This window comes from Podarcis tiliguerta (assembly GCF_965153285.1).
Source record: "Podarcis tiliguerta genome assembly, chromosome: 18".
Taxonomy (NCBI): Eukaryota; Metazoa; Chordata; class Lepidosauria; order Squamata; family Lacertidae; genus Podarcis; species Podarcis tiliguerta.
In genome coordinates, this window is record NC_139551.1 from 11,279,248 (window position 1) to 11,300,126 (window position 20,879).

Below are 20,879 nucleotides of genomic sequence, written 5' to 3' on the forward strand. Positions count from 1 at the left end.
CAAGGCTGCAGGCTCGATCCTTGTGTGGGACAGCTGCATATTCTGCCTTGCAGGAGGTTGGACTAAATCAGGCATTTTCAAACTTGGCCCTCCAGATGTTTTGGGACTACAACTCCCATCATCCCTTGCTAACAGGACCAGTGGTCAGGGATGATGGGAATTGTAGTCCCAAAACATCTGGAGGAGTGAGTTTGGGGGTGCCTGGACAAAATGATCTTCAGGGTTCCTTCCAACTCTGATTCTGTGAAGACAGTCCATAATTTCAAAAGGTGTCTCCCCGTCCCAGGAGTGGCTGGCAGACTCCAAAAGCCAAACCAGGGCACGTTTTCCACCCAGTTGGCTACCACTCCCTCCATTTGGGTGTTGCTGCTGATCTTAGGGCTATAAGCTCTGTGCACTCAGCTCTCACCTGCGGCTCCTAGATGCGGCCGGCATGTGACAGCGGCCACAATCCCGGGAACGGCTTTGGCCAGCTAAGCCAGGGGAGGGGAGCCGATGGACCTCAAACCCAGGGGCTTCCCTTGCAGGTGCAGTCAGGCTCCGGGGGATGGAGTGACTGAGACCAAGAGGGGGTCCAACGGTCAAGAAGGCGGCTCAGGACCGCAACACCTCAAGGGCTACCTCTCCCCATATGAACTGAACCGGACCCTGAGATCATCCTCTGAGGCCTTTCTTTGTGGCAACACGAGAACAGGGCCTTTTTCAGTGGTGGCTCCCCATTTGTGGGATGCTCTCCCCAGGGAGGCTCACCTGGCCCCTTTAGGAGCCAAGCAAAAGCATTTCCCTAGAACCACCTGATTTTAGATGTTTGTGGGAGGGAGGAGTTACTGGTTTCTTTGTTATAGCGTTATATATTTTTGTGTTTTTATACTGTAAACTGCTCTATGATCCTGAGACATAGGGTGGCAAAGACATATAATGAATTGTGAACAATAATTTATTTTGTATTTTTATGCCGAGATATTCATTCCTTTATTTAAAAAGAAAGCTCTCACAGCTGCTCACCTGGAGTCCTGGTTCGCCCTAGGCGAGCGGAAATAAGCAAGCCTGCTGTTTAAGACAAGCGCAGCGTAGCAGAGTCGCCTGCTTAGCAGTTTCAGCAAGTTTTCTAGGGACAGAATAGTTTCTTCCATTAATCGGGGATGTTCAGTTGTTGCCATTTCAAATTTTAAAAGTACGGTACGCAGTACTTTTTTTTTAGCTCGGGAACCAGCAAAATTCTCTCTCCCATCGCACGCATCCCAGCTCAGAATAGTTTGCAAATGGCAGCGGGGAAAACATCAAGTGCCTTCTGATTTGCAGCTTGGCTTGCTTCTGCGAGCCACCTGGAGTTCCTTTGCCTCCGGAAACTTCTCCTCTGGCTGGAGTCTGGATTTCAGGGGTTCCAGAGCAGTTGTGGTGCTTAGTGGTCATCAAGTTGATAAATGAGACCTTCGGGCGGTATAGGGCGGTATAAAAATTCAATAAATAAATAAAAAATAGTAAGCTGATGGCAGCAAGCAGGTTGGGGGCGGGGGTCGTGTCTTGCCGTCAAACCTAACCCCTCCATTGCCCCCTCTTTCCACGAGGGCTGTAGCGAACTTTTTAAAGCCCGGTGACTCTCAAATATCCAACCCTGTCTCACGTGCCTCAGGTCAGCTGGTCAGTGCAGAAGGCTTTCTCATGATTCCACCTTCAAAGCAGAGAGAGAAATGGTGGGGGGGCAGGGAGAAGGTCCCCCCCCCCAGTCTGAGAAGAAGTCCTGTTTCACTCAGGTTCTTTGCTCCGCAATAACTTGAGGATATGTTTTTCCATCACGTGTTGCACTAGGGAAGGGAGAGGGAAAGCAAAGAATGAATTGATTGGCTTGTTTTTTTAAAAAATAAATACAGAATTCCAGTTTACATTTATCTACTTCATTAAATTTATGCACCTGTTGATTTATTTCTTAAAAAAAAGAAAGAATTTCAACTTATATTTATTTATGTCATTAAATTTATGCACTGCTTGATTTTTCCCCTTAAGTCCCCTCAAAGTGGTTTTAAAAAGGTAAAGGGACCCCTGACCATTAGGTCCAGTCGTGGCCGACTCTGGGGTTGCGGCTCTCATCTCACTTTATTGGCCGAGGGAGCCGGCGTACAGCTTCCGGGTCATGTGGCCAGCAGGACTAAGCTGCTTCTGGCGAACCAGAGCAGCGCATGGAAACGCCGTTTACCTTCCCGCTGGAGTGGTACCTATTTATCTACTTGAACTTGAAGTGCTTTCGAACTGCTAGGTTGGCAGGAGCAGGGACAGAGCAACGGGGGCTCACCCCATCACAGAGATTCGAACCACCTTCTGATTGGCAAGTCCTAGGCTCTGTGGTTTAACCCACAGCACCACCTGCATCCCTCAAAGTGGTTTTACAAGTAGCTTAAAAGAATAAAGACAAGAAAGCGGAAAAACAACTCTTGCTGATTTTATCTTTGGAATGCTTTAAAGCAGGGTTTCCCAAGCTTGGGTCTCCAGCTGTTTTGGGATGGGAACTGCAGTCCAAAAGCAGCTGGAAACCCAAGTTTGGGAGACACTGGTTTAAACTAAAAACAGTTCAAAACAGACATCAGCATTCCTTGCACTTATATACACTTTCATTTTCCCGAAAGTGGTGACCGTGTTTCTCTCTCCTGCCACCACATTTAATCCTCACACAACAACCCTGCTAGGGAGGTCAGGCTGGGAGAGGCCATGACTGGCCCCCAAGGTCACCAGCCAGCAAGCTTCACGGCCAGTGGATTAGAGCCCTGTTTCTCCCAGGTCCTTGTCCCACTCTCTAACCACTACGCCCCGCTGCCTCTTTTACACGCTTGGTGTGTGGGTGAGGGCCATAAAGGGCCTCCTCGCGAGCATGCAAGCCCTGAAATGCTTTCCCAACCCACTCTTGTTTTCTGCCATTCTAAGGTAGCTGGCTCTGTCCATGGAGGCTCCATTGAGGAATTGGAAGAAACTAAGAAGGCTTGGGGGACGCGGGTGGCGCTGTGGGTTAAACCACAGAGCCTAAGACTTGCCGATCAGAAGGTCGGCGGTTCGAATCCCTACGACGGGGTGAGCTCTCGTTGCTCGGTCCCTGCTCCTGCCCACCTAAAAAAGCCAATGCAATTCTGGGCTGCATCAATAGGAGTATAGCATCTAGATCAAGGGAAGTAATAGTGCCACTGTATTCTGCTCTGGTCAGACCTCGCCTGGAGTACTGTGTCCAGTTCTGGGCACCACAGTTCAAGGAGGACACTGACAAACTAGAACGTGTACAGAGGAGGGCAACCAAAATGGTCAAAGGCCTGGAAACAATGCCTTATGAGGAGCGGCTAAGGGAGCTGGGCATGTTTAGCCTGGAGAAGAGGAGGCTAAGGGGTGATATGATAGCCATGTTCAAATATATAAAAGGATGTCACCTAGAGGAGGGAGAAAGGTTGTTTTCTGCTGCTCCAGAGAAGCGGACACGGAGCAATGGATCCAAACAACAAGAAAGAAGATTCCACCTAAACATTAGGAAGAACTTCCTGACAGTAAGAGCTGTTTGACAGTGGAATTTGCTGCCAAGGAGTGTGGTGGAGTCTCCTTCTTTGGAGGTCTTTAAGCAGAGGCTTGACAACCATATGTCAGGAGTGCTCTGATGGTGTTTCCTGCTTGGCAGGGGGTTGGACTCGATGGCCCTTGTGGTCTCTTCCAACTCTATGATTTTATGATTCACCTAGCAGTTCAAAAGCCCATCAAAGTGCAAATAGATAAATAGGTACCACTCCGGCGGGAAGGTAAACGGTGTTTCCGTGTGCTGCTCTGGTTCGCCAGAAGCGGCTTAGTCCTGCTGGCCACATGACCCGGAAGCTGTACGCCGGCTCCCTCGGCCAGTAAAGCGAGATGAGCGCCACAACCCCAGAGTCGATCACGACTGGACCTAATGGTCAGGGGTCCCTTTAGCTTTTTTAAGAAGGCTTGGATGAGGTCAAAGGGGACGCTCACCTTGCCCAGTCTCCTGGATGCCCCAACAAGAAGCCCCCCCCCACAAGCAGAAGGCCCTCATGAGCACCACGGCCCCTTGATGTGTGACCCTCTGGCCCCTCCCATGTTCCCGAACCCACCTTTCTTGTGTCCCAGAGCGACTGCCAGGTCCATGGGGGTGTATCCTGAATCTGCCTCGGTTGTGAGATCAGCACCATGGGCTGAGAAGAGGGAAGGGAGACAAATATTTTATGCATTTTATTTTAGTGCTATGGTCCTTTTTTTTTTTTTACTTTACACACACATTCTTTATTAAAGTCCAAAGACCCACAAAAGCAATTTCAAAAGCAAATACAGCAGAAATACATTCCTAGGCAGCCATTGTGTTTTATCCAGAGTGTGTTGGTTTCTATTTCATATTGCCCCGGAGAGAAATTTTGCCACGGCCAGGGTCATATCATTTGCCTTACCCTCAAGGCGATACTTGAGATAGAAGGTTTCAGGATTTCCAGGCAAGTTTGCCGATAAGGGTTTAATTAACTGGTTTCTGCCTTGTTTATACAGCCCACAATGTAGTAAGAGATGTCCACAGGTTGCATGTGATCACTGTATGAAATATCCCATAGTCTGTGCCTCAAGGATTTAAGGGCAGTATCTTAAAAAGCAGAGACATCACTTTGCCAACAAAGGTCCATATAGTTAAAGCTATGGTTTTCCCAGTAGTGATGTATGGAAGTGAGAGCTGGACCATAAAGAAGGCTGATCGCCAAAGAATGGATGCTTTTGAATTCTGGTGCTGGAGGAGACTCTTGAGAGTCCCATGGACTGCAAGAAGATCAAACCGATCCATTCTGAAGCAAATCAGCCCTGAGTGCTCACTGGAAGGACGGATCCTGAAGCTGAGGCTCCAAGACTTTGGCCACCTCATGAGAAGAGAAGACTGCCTGGAAAAGACCCTAATGCTAGGAAAGATGGAGGGCACAAGGAGAAGGGGACGACAGAGGACGAGATGGTTAGACAGTGTTCTCAAAGCTACGAACATGAGTTTGACCAAACTGCGGGTGGCAGTGGAAGACAGGAGTGCCTGGTGTGCTCTGGTCCAGGGGGTCACGAAGAGTCGGACATGACTGAACGACTGAACAACAACAATCATAACCCAAGATATGTTTCATACAACAGCATGAGAACACAGGCAGAGTCTATTTTGATACGATCTACCAGTCAGTCTGCCATTTAGGGCTTCAGATGGGAATACATTTAATCTGGGTTTGTTCACCAGTATGCGGATGATACCAGCCTTAAATCAAGCACTGCTAGGAGTCGTTTCTTTCCGTTTTCCAATGTATTTCTTATCGATAAAAAAATCCAGACCGGCACGAACAAATTTTCCTTCTGAAAGTGTAGCCCAGAGGAAAAAGTTGGGAGAACCATGGCCCTAACCACTGCACCACACTGCCTCAGAGATGTTTAAGTTGCCACCAAGAGAGAAATATGCCCTACAGCATATTTCGCCACATCAAAGTCTATTGCAGGCAAAACAGGGAGCTTCGTGGCAACTCCGAAAAGCCAGCAGAGGCATTGTGGCAAAACCCAAAAATGCTTCCATGAACTTACAAAGAGCTGGCAGCAAACTACTGCACTCGCAGTAGAGGTAAAGGGACCCCTGACCATTAGGTCCAGTCGCGGACGACTCTGGGGTTGCAGCGCTCATCTCGCTTTACTGGCCGAGGGAGCCGGCGTACAGCTTCCAGGTCATGTGGCCAGCATGACTAAGCCGCTTCTGGCAAACCAGAGCAGCGCACGGAAACGCCGTTTACCTTCCCGCCGGAGCGGTACCTATTTATCTACTTGCACTTTGATGTGCTTTCAAACTGCTAGATTGGCAGGAGCAGGGACTGAGCAACGGGAGCTCACTCCGTCGCTGGAATTCAAACCACTGACCTTCTGATCGGCAAGTCCTAGGCTCTGTGGTTTAACCCACAGCACCACCCTACTCGCAGTAGACCTGCTGAAATTAATGGACCCAAGTTATTATCGCTCAGGGGGAAGGCACCATTGGTTGACCCCCTCGTTCTCAGATGTGGCCGAAGAGAGGCAAGCTTGGCTTCTCCATCGAAAAAGGAGATTGTCACTCAGGTACGGAAGCACATTCCCCCACACCACTTACCTAGCAAGGCCTCAATGCATTTGACGTGGTTCCCGCGGACGGCATAGAGGAGAGGGGTCCCGCCGTTCTGCGGAGACAACCGAAAAGCATCAGCACAAGGAGGAAAAAACACCCACACACCCCACACACTTTCTTAGGCAAACAGGCAAAAAACTGAAAATCCTTTGTTAAAAGATATCATTGAGATTTAGTCGGAATATAAAAGAAAAGAGAAGATAGTTATAAAAGGGGAAACCAGTGAAATTTACAAAATATTAGTAGAATTGGAGAAAGCCTGCACCCCCCCCCCCACATGGCCTGGCTCAGAGGGCTGGCACTCCAAGCAGGTTGCTGGCATTCGCCCGTCTTGAAAGCCCTTCCTCTAAAAATAAATCAAGGTTCTAGTCCTCAGCTTTCTGGAGAGATTCTTTCCCTGTCTTCCCTAGAGATGCCCTCTGTATGCACAGAGCGACATCTGAGCTGCAGCCCTTGCCCTTAACAACAAAACAGGTTTCCAGACCTCATGGTTCTGAGTACAGGCTGATTTATATAGGAAACTCTCTTTTACTGAGTCCCTCTCATTCAGGGCTGTCTACACAGACTGGCAGCTGCCCTCCAGGGTTTCAGGGGATGCCCCCAGCCTTCTCAGGGTCTTCTGAATGCAAATCAGATGCTCAGCCTTCCCCTAGAAATAAATCAAGATTCTAGTCCTCAAGTTTCTGAAGCAGCAGCAGAGCAGAATTGGACAGGAAGCTGCCTTATACCAAATTAGACCACCGACCTGCCTAGCTTAGCGCTGTCCACACTGGCTGGCAGCATCTCTCCGCGTGTTCACTTTCCTAGCCCTGACTGGAGATGCCACCAGGAATTGAAACTGGAACCTTCTGCATGTAAAGTCTCAGACCTTGTTGGGGGCCGGACTATATTTTTTGGGGGGGGGAGAACGAATTCCTATGCCCCACAAATAACCCAGAGATGCATTTTAAATAAAAGGACACATTCTACTTATGTAAAAACATGCTGATTCCCAGACCATCTGCGGGCCGGATTTAGAAGGCGATTGGGCTGGATCCGGCCCCCGGGCCTTTGTTTGCCTACCCATGGACTTTCAGCCTGTGGGTCCCCAGACGTTGTTGAACTACAACTCCCATCACCCCTAGCTAGCAAGGGCTGAGGGATGATGGGAGTTGTAGTCCAACAACATCTGGGGATCCACAGGTTGAGAACCGCTGGACTAGATGATCCTCAGGGTCTCTTCCAACTATAAAAATGCTGCAACCCTTTCTCATTGGGAAGTCGTCCCATCCTCTGGATTGCTGCGGCTGCCTTTTCCCAAACCTTTCCCAACTCTGCAGTATCCTTGTTGAGACAAGGCAGATCTGTCTAGGTGCTTTGCTGCTTGAACTCAGGCCCAAATAATCCTGGTTTCTGCATCAGGCAGATGCAGCGTTCCTGTTAAATCAGCCCTTCCTTTGCCTTCATGAGGACTGGAATCCTGGGTGATGTATGTATTCCCATTTACAGCCAAGAGGTGGCAGAGGAGGGCAACCAAGATGATCAAGGGCCTGGAAACCAAGCCAGATGAGGAACGGTTGAAGGAGCTGAGGATGTTTAACCTGGGAAAGAGGAGATAAGATAGCCATCTTCAAATATTTCAAGGGCTGTCAGAAGGAAGAGGGAACAAGCTTGTTTTCTCCTGCTCTGGAGGGCAGGACTCGAACCCATGGCTTCAAGGAAGACATTTAGCAAGAAGTTTTGACAGTAAGAGTTGTTAGACCATGGGATGGAAGCTGGTGGCCTCTCCTTCCTTGGAGATTTTCCAGCAGAGGTTGGGTGGCCCTCTGTCCTGGATGTTTGAGCTGAGATTCCTGCCTTGCAGGGGGTTGGACTAGATGACCCCTGGTGGCCCCTTCCAACTCTACAATCCTATGGTTCTCTGAATGCGGGGCCTGCCGAAAGCTGATTCAGGTCGGCAGGGCCATACCTGCCCCCCTTCCACCCACCGATGCAAAAGTTACCCAGTCGTAAGTGTTGATGTCCACGTCCTTCTCCAGGAGCAAGGTGACGATGTCCGTGTAGCCCCCCATGCTGGCAAGAGACAGGGCGCTCTCCCTCTCCTTGGCAAGGACGTGGGGGTCTGCGCCCTGGGGAGAGAGGACACACAGGGCTGCAGCCGCGGCAGGGAAAATGCGGGGGACCCCTGCGCTTCGCCCTCCCCACCGCACGTTCCTTACCCATTCCAGCATGCTGCGGATGGTCTCGATCTCTCCAAAAGCCGCGGCCCACATCAGAGGCGTGAAGCCCCGCTCGTCGGGCTTGTTCAAAAGGTTCTCGCCTGTCAACATTTCCAAAATTAGGGAGTTTATTGACACAGAGGTAGGAAAGTTCAGGGGTCTTCATGTAGTCCGCACAACGGTCTTTCCCGGCTAAGTGAATTAAGTTATGGTAGCATTTGGTCAGGGGTCAGCAAGCTTACCACGCCTCGGGCCAGTGTCTCCAGCGCCGATCGCGCAGTGGGCCAGAGGGAGCGCGCGCCCACACGCTATTTCCGGCGCACTTCCAGGTCGGAGGAGCACCAGAAATAGCTTGTACGCATGTGCACGGGCCTCCTCCAACCCAGATGTGCACCAGAAATAACGCTTGCGCATGCATGCGCAAATAACACCTTTGCATGTGCAAATAACGCTTGCGCATGTGCACAAGCTATTTCCAGTGCTCCTCTTCCCCGGAAGTGGGCAGCCGTGCAGCGCAGCGCCAGTAAGAGCGGGCGGCGGCAGCAGGTGGCAGGGGTCGCCGCGGGCCGGATAAACGAGTCCCTTGGGCCTTATCTGGCCCGCGGACCTTAGTTTGGGGACCCCTACATTTGGTTTTACAACAGATTTCTCTCATTCTCTGCACGGTTTGTTTTTAATTTTTGTGATTTTCCTGAGCGCTGGCTTGAACAGCTAATGATTTAAGCGGTGCAATTGGGGCGGGTGATTAATAAAACTAAAGGGGCAGTGGAAGCATAAAAAAAGAAGGGAATGAAATTTTGAAAAACCATGTTTCATCTGTTGTGTAATAACAAGTAGGTTTTGAGAAGGGTTATTTCAAAGAAGAAATATTGCACTGATATGTTAAGTGTTGCAGAATAATGATTTGATATAACCTTGTCTGGAGGAGAATTTTGCTGATCATTGTAAATAGCTGTCAAATGACTAAATAAAAGTTTTAAAAACACCTTAAATGAATAAACCGACCCTGTGAGGCACACTCTAGCTAGTGGGCAGGAGGTCAGAAGCGGGTGGAGGGGGGGGCTGAGTGTTCCTATCTCACCTTTCCTCAGATTTTCTTTCAACAGGGCCAGTTCTCCCTGGGCTGCCAGCTGATGAATAGAAAGAGCTGGAAAAGTAAAAAACAAACAAACAGGATTTCATTGAGAACTAAAATGGGGAACAGAATGCAATCTTACAGTAAGGGGCTGCACAGAACCCAAATTCCAAGCCAGTTTTTGAAAAATGATTGACCTGTTTTATGCAATGGTATTCTAACCATTCTTGTCTTTGCATAATTAATCCTCAGAGGGAGGCGGGAAGCAGACGCCTTTCATGATCGCTAGAAATGTTATTCACTGGCAATCATGAGGGATGGAAACTTGACTTCTGGATTAATACCTTTAAAAAGAAATGAAATAATATGGCCTGAGGAGTGGAGGGCAGATTTGCTCTTGAGCCCTCTGTTCATGAAGGGAAAAGGAACGGCTTGGTGGGTGTCAGAGACCATTGGGAAGTCGATTAAGAGAGAAAGCAGCCCAACAGAATCATAGAACCCACAACCCTGCGATTAAGACTCCTGTGCTCTACCAACTCAGCTAATCCTGAACCTTGACTGATTTTTAACAAAAAACAAATTGATTTCCCCCTTCAAGGCGCTAGTCCTCTTGAACAACAACAAAAGTGTATAGCCCGTCAGTTTACCAAGTGGTTTGGGAAGTCAGTTCAGAGGAAAAGCAGCATAACAGGATCATGAACTTGGGCTGATCTTAACAAGGGGCTAGACCTCTAGAGCAACAGGGAAAAAATGTATAAATGGGGGAGAATTGAAAACACCTTGCCTTCAACTGATTCACAGCCCATTCCCCAGCTAATGAAAAGCAAAAACGTTTTGTGGCACAACAACTCACTGTCCAGAGTGGCCGGCAAGGCAGATGCCTCGTTGCCACGCTGCCGGTTGGTCAGGGTGGTCGCCAGCTTCAGACTGCTTCCATCTGCATTTTTGAAGAAAGACAAAAGATGTCAAAACTGGAACCTTCATTTTTCCAGGACCGCTTCTCTCCATGTGAACCAACCTGGACCCAGCAATCACCACCTGAGGCCCTTCTACATGTGCCTCCTCTGTGAAAAGTCCAGAGGGTGGCCACACAAGAACGGGGCCTTTTCTGCGGTGGCTCCCTATATGTGGGATGCTCTCCCCAGGGAGGCTCGCCTGGCGCCTTCGTTACATATCTCTAGGCACCTGGGGAAAACATTCCTCTTTTCCCAGGCCTTTGGCTAATTAAACAAATTAAAAGGTATACACATTGAAAGTGAAATGCAATGAAATGTCCTTTTTGCGGAGAGGCGACCGGGTTTGAAGACTTGCCATTTGGTGCAGGAGCAGCTTGGTTTGGCTCGTCTTTCTCCTCTGAGTACGGATACAGCCGCAAGATGACTGATGCCTGATCGTCCTCCGGGTCGCTGGCGGGCATCTCTGGGTCCTTTGAGGGGGCATTGTGGGTCATTTCGGCGACAGGAGCTTCTGGAGAAATTGTGAAGGTGTCTATGGCGGCGGCAGGTCTACAGCACCCTGAGAGCTTTGACACAGCAAAGAAACAGGAACACAAGAAACTTCCCTCAGACAGAGTCAGACCACTAGTCGACCTGCTTCTGGCCGACCCTGACTGGCAGCTGCTCTCCAGAATCCAGGCACGTCTGTGTCATTGGGCATCGCACCAGGGATGCAAAGCAAGGTGCTCTGCCACTTCTTCAAAATTAAAAAGATTCTAGTCCTCATTATTCTTCTGAAAGCTGCCGTGTACTGAGTCAGGTGGGGGGCATTCCCAACCTCACCAGCAGATGCCCAGGACTGAAACTGGGGCCGTCTTCAGACAAATCGTGCATTCTGTGGGAAGGGCCATAGCTCAGGGGTTAAGGATGAGGCGCTAGTCCTCATGGTTCCAAGTAAAAGCAAAGGAAGGTTTATAGACAGTCAGGCCACTGGTCCACCAAGCTCAGGGCTTCCAATACTGCATACAAAGGCCTACTGCATACAAAGTATTAGTATTATTATTATTATTATTATTATTATTATTATTTACCCTGCCCAACTCTACTCTGATCTGTTTACAACCCTTCTGACGTCACCCCCGGGCCAAGTCTTGGAGGGGTTTCCTGCCTCCAACATGTGACGTAAAAACTCACCAGCCTCTCCCATAAGAAGGGCGATGACGTCAAGTTTACACATAGCCCTTTAGAAAAGGTTGACGATCATGGTGCCGCCAGATCCACTTTGACGCATCTTCGCCTCTCTTTGCTCTCTCTGCCCGTCCGCGCAAAACTGAAAGTAACTTTCTCTTCCCACAATGCATTTGCAGCAGCTCCCGCGGGGTGGCGGCGGCCGCGGCCTGGCCCTTTAAGAGCTTCTGAATGAGGTTGCGGAAGCCGGTATTGTTATGAATGAGCGGCGCAGCTCAGCCTCCGCCCCGCCCTCCAGCTCCGCCAATCACCGGCCACTAACTAAGAGGAAGCGCTTCCCCCAAAGGGCGGTTTAAAGGGCCAGCCGTTCAATTGTTTTCTTTTTAAAAACCCTCCAGAAAATTTGGTTTTGATTATGCTTTAATGCATTGTGTTTATTTAACGTATTTATTAGACCGCTCTTCTGAGCCAACGCCCGTCCAAAGCAGCTTCTAATTGACAACAATAAAATATTGTTTTTATTACCCCATAAAACTGTTTTAAAAAAATATTTTATTTTTTACAAAATACTACAAAATTTAAAAAGTTAAGACTCCACATAAACTTTAACAGCTGTCATCCTCAGAACCAGTGAGCACTGAAGATGACCCAGAGGCATTACATGTTTTAACAGCAGGCAGATATTAAACTGGTCCAGCCCCCTGCAGGCTGTAGGGATAATCTCTTCCATCCTTTGTCACCCTAGTGCCTCCCAGATGGTTTGGACTACAACTCCCATTAGCCTCAACCAGCATGAGGGTCTACGCTGAGTAGAACCTCAATGGTCTAAATCATACCCAGAGTAGACCCATTAAAAGGAATGGCTTATATCGAGCTGAGTCCTACTCAAAAATTAGACCCACTGAAAGCAATGGACCTAAACTGGTCACTTCTATTCATTTTAGTGGATCTACTCAGTGGCGTATCACAGAATCATAGAATTGTAGAGCTGGAAGGCAGACCCTCCAAGCATCCCTATTTTCCAGGGACAAACCCGGATGTACAGAAGCTGTTCTGGTTTCTCATATGAACCTGGAATGTCCCGCTTTTCCTTAGGAAGCCCCTATTTTCACTGAAGAAATGTTGAATGGTATGGAATTATGCAACCCCTGAGCCAATGAGAAAGGTAACTATATAAGGCAGCCCTGTATAGGGTTTTTTTGTTAATGTTTAATGTTTAATTCTGTTTTTATATATGTTGGAAGTCACCCAGAGTGGCTGGGGCAACCCAGTCAGATGGGTGGGATACAAATAATAAAATTATTACTATTTTAAGGGAATAGGATGTCCCTTTTTTCATCAGAGAAATGTTGGAGGATATGGGAAGGGACCTTCAGAATCATCTAGTCCAACCCCCCGCAATGCAGGGATACACAGCTGTCCCTTATGGGGCTCGAACTTGCAACCTTGGCGTTATCAGCGCCACGCTCTAACCAACTGAGTAATCCATTTGACCTATAGTTTGAAAACTTTCCAGGGGGAAATGAAAGAGAGGTCATTTGCAAAGGCACCCGTTTCTGTGCCAGACAAATCTAAGGTCAGCTGAAATTCTAAAGGCGCATATTAGGGACTAAGCCCCGTTGAACCCTGGTGGCCTCACTTTTGAGCAGCCATGCATTTATTGGCCAGAATGGGGAAACTCCTGCATTCGGCCAGGAGGGACCTCCAAGGCCCTTATGGCTGGTCTGTCTCTAAAGACAATGGAGTGCGCCTCCAGGGGTGAAGCCAGCCAACCGCCTTAGGGACTCCATTCCGGATTTATGGGGGATATCCGGTACTCCTGAGCCTGCTCTCCCCCCGAAGGAACCCCCCAGTGGAGAGTTGGGGGTCAGAGTTTCCCTTCTCCCCCGTGGTCGAGCCCCGTCCGCCCCTCACTTCCCTCGACAGCGCCCAGTGGGAACCTTTCTCACCGGACGGTGTTTCCGAGCGGCTCCCCTTTCGGCGCTGCACGCGGCCCGTCGGAAGTGGCCCGGCAGCTGTCCTCCTTGTCCGGTGCCGCCGCCCGCTTCCCCTCCCGCCGCTTCGGGCTCTCGCCGGGATCATGGAGGAGCCGGAGATGCAGCTCAAAGTGAAGAAAGGTAGCGGCGGAGGAGCCACTTCCGGTGGTGTCGCGCCCAAAGGCGTCCGGGCAGGAATGGGGAGGGAGGGAGGGAGGGGGCGTGCAATGATTCGCAGGAGCGCAAAACCGCAGCCCAGATGTGTGGGTTTGTTTTAGGGAAGCGCCCAAATAGCGGCCCCAGCCCCTCATGCCTTTAAACTGAACGCCATGCGTCAAAGTGCCTCTGAGCCTGTGCAGATAGCATTCCCCTGGCACCTTCTCTCCTGGACACGCTGGAGCCCCGGAATGTCCTGCATGAGCAGGGAAACGATGTTGTTGTTGTTTATTACATATTTAATCCACAGAAAGAATAATAACATTATTAATATTAAAGGTAAAGGGACCCCTGACCATTAGGTCCAGTCGTGACTGACTCTGGGGTTGCAGTGCTCATCTCGCTTTATTGGCCGAGGGAGCCGACGTTTGTCCTCAGACAGTTTCCGGGTGGCCAGCATGACTAAGCCGCTTCTGGCAAACCAGAGCAGCGCACGGAAACGCCGTTTACCTTCCCGCCGGAGCGGTACCTATTTATCTACTTGCACTTTGACGTGCTTTCGAACTGCTAGGTTGGCAGGAGCAGGGATCAAGCAAAGGGAGCTCACCCCGTCGCGGGGATTCGAACCGCCAACCTTCTAGCAGGGGGGAACAGAGTCATAGCCATTCCCACCTGTGTTAATTGTGGGGGGTGGCACAGTTGTGTTGCATTGGAAATGGCTTGCATTAGACCCATTGAAAGCAATGGCCCTGTGAGGTGGGTGAAGAGGTCACCCAGTGGGTTTCATAATGGAGTGGGGATTCGAACCCTGATCTCCCAGGTCCTTGCCTGACACTCTCACCGCTACACCCCACTGGCTAGACCTTCTGCAATGATGCAGCTCTATAAATTAAGTAGGTAACTAAATATGGGGAAAGCAAAATGTCACTTAGAGAAGGATCTGAAAAAAATTCCTGGAAGCCTGAATCTGTTTTATTCTGGATTGTTTTATCTCAACCGCATTGTGATTTTTTCCTTTAAAATACAATTTTTCCTTTAAAAAAGGCACCTAGAGACATTCCATTGTGACCGCAGGCTAGGTTTAATGTACCATTTGGTAATTAGCTTATATATCTGAGTTTTTAACACTGGTAATGGTGGTAGTAGTAATAGCGATGATGATGATAATGATGATGATAGCTCTCTGGAAAGGATTTCCTGGCTTGGCAATGAAGCTGCAATTAAAATTAACATCTCCCCATTCTTCCTAGTGACAGACAAGTTTACGGAGAGCATGTATGTCTTGGCCAACGAACCTTCTGTGGCTCTGTATCGGCTTCAGGAGCACGTCAGGCGCTCCCTCCCGGAGTTGGCCCAGCATAAGGTATGCCACCTTCGAGCACAAGAATTAAAAAACTCAAATGCGCCCCACGCTTAATCATGGACCCTGCATTGCAGGGGGTTGGGCTACGTGGCCCTTGGGATTCCGTCAAATTCTGTGATTCACCAGCACCAGATCAGCTAGCTGAACCTGCCCCACTTCAGTGTCTCTTTAGGGGTTGTGGGGGTTACTGCTTTAAACAGTCCTGCCTTTCTCCAAAGAATCCTGGGACCTGTGGGTTGCTGAATATAGGGAGGCCCCTGTATTCCCCTCTCAGAGCCAGTGTTCGCAATTTGGCAAGCACATTTTGTACCTGTCGGCCCTCTGCAACCGAGTGATTAGCTTATCTGGTGCAGCTGTATAAATTAAGTAGGTAAATAAATATGGGGATAGCAAAATGGAAGGCGCCTGATGTCTCCACCATCTGGAGGTTCATGCCTGGGGATCATTGGATCTGGACTGTTTTCATACACTAATGCAAAGTCCTATAGAATCTATCAGTTCTATTTTATCTGCACAAATGGAATGAATTTCAGGAACCAAAACGCCAAATGCCTGAGCCGAGTGGTGAACAATTTATAGTTAATTGTTGTCGCTTGTCTTCAATTTCCCCACTGCCCTACTTACAGTTGGGAAGAATATTCCTATGTTATGAATCGTCCTTGTCACCATTAAGAAAAAGAGGTTGGAATAGGCCAATAGATATCTGGATTGTCTCTGTATCAAGTGACTTTCCTTATTTTAAGTTCTCAAAGCTCTTAACCAGGCTCAGGGTTGTCCTCTGAACTAGCCAGATGTTTAACTGAGAATCAATCAGTCCGGTCCGTCGTTTGAAAAATTTGAAAAATAAAAATAGAGGTGTCTTGCCTCAAAATGGTAACTGGATATTCCTTTCTGGCAGCTGCAACATTGGTTTCAGGAGCCATTTGGTGCCTAGCTCATATATCTGAGTTTTGAACACAGCCCAAAGCTCCAGTTCCCAGAGAAGAGGAATTGATTGTTAAATCATCTTGGGAATTGTAGGTCTGGGAGGGAGAAGATGGGTCTCCTAACAGCTCCCAGTACCATGAATCCACAGTGGTACCTCAGGTTACAAACACCTCAGGTTACAAACACCTCGGGTTACAGACTCCGCTAACCTAGAAGTAGTAGAACAGAAATCGTGCGGTGGCAGCGGGAGGCCCCAAAAGGCCCCTAAAGTGGTACCTCAGGTTAACGGTTTCAGGTTAAGAACGGACCTCCGGAACGAATTAAGTTCATAACCAGAGGTACCACTGTAGTAAAATCCTATACCAGAGAACCTGCCAGCCTCCAAATGTTGTCTCCTCCCAGTGTTCCAGCGGAGAGTCAGATAGGATGGATGAGTGTAGAAACATGTGCAAGCCCACAGTTGATGCTTGAAGTTTTATAGTGCTTTTATGTTTTGCTGGAAACAGCCCAGAGTGGCTAGAGCAATCCAGTCAGAATTATAAAGCTGCTGTTGTTGTTGTTGTTGTTGTTGTTGTTGTTGTTGTTGTTACTACTACTACAGTATCGCCAACCCTGCCCTCCATCAGGAGAGGGCCATTTGCCTCATCTCATTATATTTTGTCTTTATTGATTACATTTCTTTCTCACCCTCTTTCCTCCAAGAAGCTCCAGGCCGCGTGTATTGTTCTCCCTCTCCCCATTTTAGCCCACAACAACCCTGTGAGGGAGGCAGTTGTTGTCATCGTTGTCATTATGGTACAGATTTGCGGGCTTCTTCATACAGCAAAGCAAAGCCCCCTTCATACAGCACAGAAACAGAGCTTTGTGCACAAATGCAAGCCCTGAAAACAAGAAAATCAGCCAACTCTAAAGCAACACAACCATCCATGCAAACTCCTGAAAACGACAAAACCATTTCACCACATATAAAGCTTATTTTTCCATAAATAACTGGGTTACAGGAGCTGCTGGTGGTGAACACAAGTCTCTCCTCCGCCCCACCCATCTAATCCTCACAACCCTCCTGCGAGGTAGGCTAGGCTGAGGGGCAGTTACCCTCCCCCAAGGTCACCCAGCGAGCTTCCTGGCCCAGTGGGAGGATTTGAACCTCGGCCTCCCAGGTCCTACGTGCGCAGATCATTCTCTGGAGGGAGGGGGTTGGTTCTTACTGGGAGGGGGAGACGTTGGAGGAGAGGGTATTTCGGTTTTTTTGAAAAGGGATAGAGAGTCAATACAGCAGGGATGGGAGATGTTATCCGGGCTGCTTGTTCCCAAACTTATTTAAAAAGTCCCTTGTTTAATTTAGGGGCTTGCATTAATAGTGGTGCCGTAGGGAGAGCAGGGTTTTGGAAGAGAATGCTAGCGAAATGGAGAAGGTCACCCTGCTGTCTTTCTTCCTTAAAAAAGAAAAAATTCATCGAGGATTTATTCATCTTTTCCAACTAGGCAACATCTCGTGGATAAGCTGTCCTGGCGAGAGAGAGGGATTTGTTATTCCCCAGTTCCGAGTTAAAGAAAGCAACCTCCTCCCTGTTTCCCCCACCCCTTAGCTATCTTTTGGGGACTGGGATCTGCTGTTTGTTCCTCCCCTGCCCCATTAATGGGCCGTTAATTCCATTGTCTGGAGCATTAGCCAGCTTAAGCTAATGCAAGTCATCCAAGGGAGGCGATCTGAGATTTTTTGAATTTTCTGGACTTGGGGGGCATGAGTGTGTTTTGCATTAAGCCACAGCTGCCTTTCATTCACCCCTTTAGCTTTTTAAAAAAGAAGTTAGTGGGCCTTTGGGGTGGGTATCCGTCTATCTCGGGAGGCAATGGAGTGCACCTTTGAGGGTGAAGTCCAGCTGTTGGAAGGTTGCAGCACCTGAGACCAATGCGGGAGAGACATATTGCATTGCAGCTGGGGCAGATGAAGGCGTCTGGTTGTGCTCCTGGCACAGTCACTCCTCCTCTGATCACTGCTATGGATGCAAACCAGACTGCAGACATCTTTGTAACACAGGGTCTGCCAACGGGCCCACAGAGCACCTCCTTGGGGCCATCTTCCATTCTGTGCACTTGCCAAGCCAGAGTAGACATCGCTGAGATAGGAGTGCGAACAAGCTGGGAATGTGGGCTTGGGGGAGCACATTTTGGTTTGAGACTCTGTCCTTCCATGCGATGCCCAAAACCTTCCTTGTGCAGCACCTGTGACCCAGTGTTAGAAACTCAGATATATAAGCTCAGCGCCAAATGGCTCCTTAAGCCAAGGTTACAGTCGCCAAAACAGAAGGCCTTGTAGCCATTTGGAGGGCAGTTGGCTCTAAAGTTGTATTTTTCAGTACGACTTTTTGATTCTTTACATTTATTCTGATTGTGTGGATAAAATATAACGGATAGAATTCTACAGGATGGGGCCTTAGTGTGTGAAAACAGTCCAGATGGGGGAGACGTCAGGCACCATCCTGGCTCCCAGGCATCTTCATTTGGTTGCAAGTGGCTGATAGCCAGGTGCAAAATGCGCCTGGCAATTTTCAAGTGCTGCTGTGACCGTATAATAAATGTTTGATTGACTAAGGAGTTTGTTTTCTCTGCAAAGGAGGTGACCCATTTTGTCTCTGTACCTTGGCTTCTGTGGCTAAATCTGCTGTCCATCTGCAGGACTATCTTGCAGATAAGTTCAGATATTTAAGCATAACAGGCCAGCCTTATATTTTGGAGAGGTAGGAGGCTGCCCATTGCCCCTCTGAATGACTCATGCAATTGCAGAGTTGGAAGAGACCCCCCGAGGGTCGTTGCAGCCTTTTCTCCTTGGGCAGTTTGTGACCGGAACCCCCACCCCAAAAGTACTAGGGTTGGTCTTTGGATGTGCTGCATGGCAGTGTTTAGCGCATCAAGCTAGAACTGAGGAGACCCAGGTTGCTTCTTGGAGATCATCACCCCGTCACCTTTCCTCCTTGCAGGCCGACATGCAGAGCTGGGAGGAGCAAAGTCAAGGGGCCATCTACACCGTGGAGTACGCTTGCAGGTACCTGGGGGAACCCTGCAGGGCTGCATCCCTTTCCCAAAGATGCTTCCCAAGCGCCCATAGATAGGCTGCGGGTGGGGGGGAAGGCAGCAGAGGGCCTCCGGCATTGATCCCCATTTCCATGGTTAACTGTACTAAACTGAAACCAAAATCCACACTGCTTAAAATTAGAATTCAGACTTCCAGGCATCTCATTGCAGCGATGAGGACTCGGAACTTGGCATGCAATTCAAAAGTCTAGTGATAGTCCCGCTCTGTTCTGCCTTGGTCAGAAACCACCTGGAGTCCTGTGTCCTGTTCTGGGCTCCACAATTTGAGAAGGATATTGACAAGCTGGAAGTGTGGAGAGGAGGGCAACTAAGATCTGGTAAGGGTAAAGGGACCCCTGACCATGAGGTCCAGTCGTGGCCGACTCTGGGGTTGCGGCGCTCATCTCGCTTTATTGGCTGAGGGAGCCGGCGTACAGCTTCCGGGTCATGTGGCCAGCAGGACTAAGCCACTTCTGGCAAACCAGAGCAGTGCATGGAAACGCCGTTTACCTTCCCCCCGGAGCGGTACTTACTTATCTACTTGCACTTTGATGTGCTTTCAAACTGCTAGGTTGGCAGGAGCAGGGACCAAGCAACGGGAGCTCACCCCGTCGCAGGGATTCGAACCGCCAACCTTCCGATCGGCAAGTCCTAGGCTCTGTGGTTTAACCCACAGCGCCACCCGCGTCCCTTAAGATCTGGTACCCATGCCTTATGAGGAACGGTTGAGGGAGCTGGGTATGTTTAGCCTGGAAAAAAGGAGACTGAGAGGAGATATGAAAGCCACCTACAAATATCTCAAGGGCTGTCACATGGAGGAGGGAGCAAGCTTGCTTTCTGCTGCCCCCAGAGGGGAGGCTCCAAATCAATGGCTTCAGGTTACAAGAAAGGAGATTCCAACTAAACATCAGGAAGAACTTTCTGACAGCAAAATAAAAATAAATAGTAACAATGCTGCCTCAAGTGCTCTCTCTCTCTCTTTTCCAGTGCCATCAAAAACATGAAAGACAGCAGCGTTTATTTCAGGAGCATTGAGGGTCTGCTCAGGCACACCATTGCGGTGAAAGACCGCCTGAATGCTGCCCGCAGGTAGCTCCAGGAGCCCCAAGAAGCCCCCCAAGAAGCCCCAGAGGAGTCCCAGGGTCTGGTCGGCGCAAGAGGCCAAGACAGCAGCAGTGTGCACTGTGTTGACTGTGGCTGACTTTTTAAGTTAAATCTTGTTAATATTAAAGCTCAGCAAGCTGATAACAGAATGATGTTTATTGCAGTCTGTGTGTGTCTCTGTGTGTGTGTGTGTGTGTGAGAGAGAGAGAGAGAGAGAGAGAGAGGGAGAGAGAGGGGGGGGGACTTCCTGTGTGCTGAGAGTGAGGGTTTTTCCTACATTCCTTGTGCTTGGGAAAGGTGTGTTAGGAATATGTGAACTGACCTTATCCCAAGTCGGGACTTTTGGCTAGTACTTCCTACTCTGACTGGCAGCAGGTCTCCAGGATTTGAGACTCGCGTAGTGGGCAGGGCAGGGGTCTTTTTCCCAGCCTGGGAACCTGGGACCTTCTGTGCACAAAGCAGATGATGGGCAACCCAGTCAGATGGGCAGGGTACAAATAATAAAAATGTTGTTGTTGTTGTTGTTGTTATTTGTAGTATTATTATTTGTATTATTACAGCTGAGTTGCAGCTCTTCTGTTTTTTAAAAAAACAATCAAGTTAAGATCCTAGTCCTCATGATCAGTGCTTTTTTCTATATACTAACCATGAAGTTGTTACAGGAAGTGCCACACTTCTTAGCAACAACAAAGGAGGTGCCGGTACTCCCTACTCTTGAGGACCCCCTGAAAGAAAGCACTGCTCAT

General features: G+C 49.0%; 2 protein-coding genes across 5 annotated transcripts; one reads left to right on the top strand and one right to left on the bottom strand.

The window, feature by feature from the left end:
• Window positions 1-921: 921 nt before the first annotated feature.
• Window positions 922-13,609, bottom strand: RFXANK (regulatory factor X associated ankyrin containing protein). Of its 3 annotated transcripts, none has more exons than XM_083421914.1 (9): window positions 13,482-13,609; window positions 10,721-10,931; window positions 10,263-10,346; window positions 9,416-9,481; window positions 8,335-8,435; window positions 8,119-8,244; window positions 6,122-6,188; window positions 4,095-4,175; window positions 922-1,805 (listed from the first exon to the last, which is right to left on the bottom strand). In XM_083421914.1, exons 2-9 carry the CDS (start codon window positions 10,857-10,859, stop codon window positions 1,747-1,749), a joined length of 723 nt encoding a protein of 240 aa, XP_083278040.1. In that variant the 5' UTR covers window positions 10,860-10,931; window positions 13,482-13,609; the 3' UTR covers window positions 922-1,746. The 3 variants fall into 3 exon arrangements, with proteins under 3 accessions (XP_083278040.1, XP_083278038.1, XP_083278039.1); XM_083421912.1 differs by lacking the exon at window positions 13,482-13,609 and adding an exon at window positions 11,539-11,760 and having other exon boundaries at window positions 10,721-10,876; XM_083421913.1 differs by lacking the exon at window positions 13,482-13,609 and adding an exon at window positions 11,539-11,686.
• On the top strand, window positions 12,557-20,656 carry BORCS8 (BLOC-1 related complex subunit 8). Of its 2 annotated transcripts, none has more exons than XM_083422015.1 (5): window positions 12,557-12,697; window positions 14,915-15,027; window positions 18,936-19,000; window positions 20,017-20,300; window positions 20,340-20,656. In XM_083422015.1, exons 2-4 carry the CDS (start codon window positions 14,938-14,940, stop codon window positions 20,120-20,122), a joined length of 261 nt encoding a protein of 86 aa, XP_083278141.1. In that variant the 5' UTR covers window positions 12,557-12,697; window positions 14,915-14,937; the 3' UTR covers window positions 20,123-20,300; window positions 20,340-20,656. The 2 variants fall into 2 exon arrangements, with proteins under 2 accessions (XP_083278141.1, XP_083278140.1); XM_083422014.1 differs by lacking the exon at window positions 12,557-12,697 and adding an exon at window positions 13,517-13,649.
• Window positions 20,657-20,879: the final 223 nt, after the last annotated feature.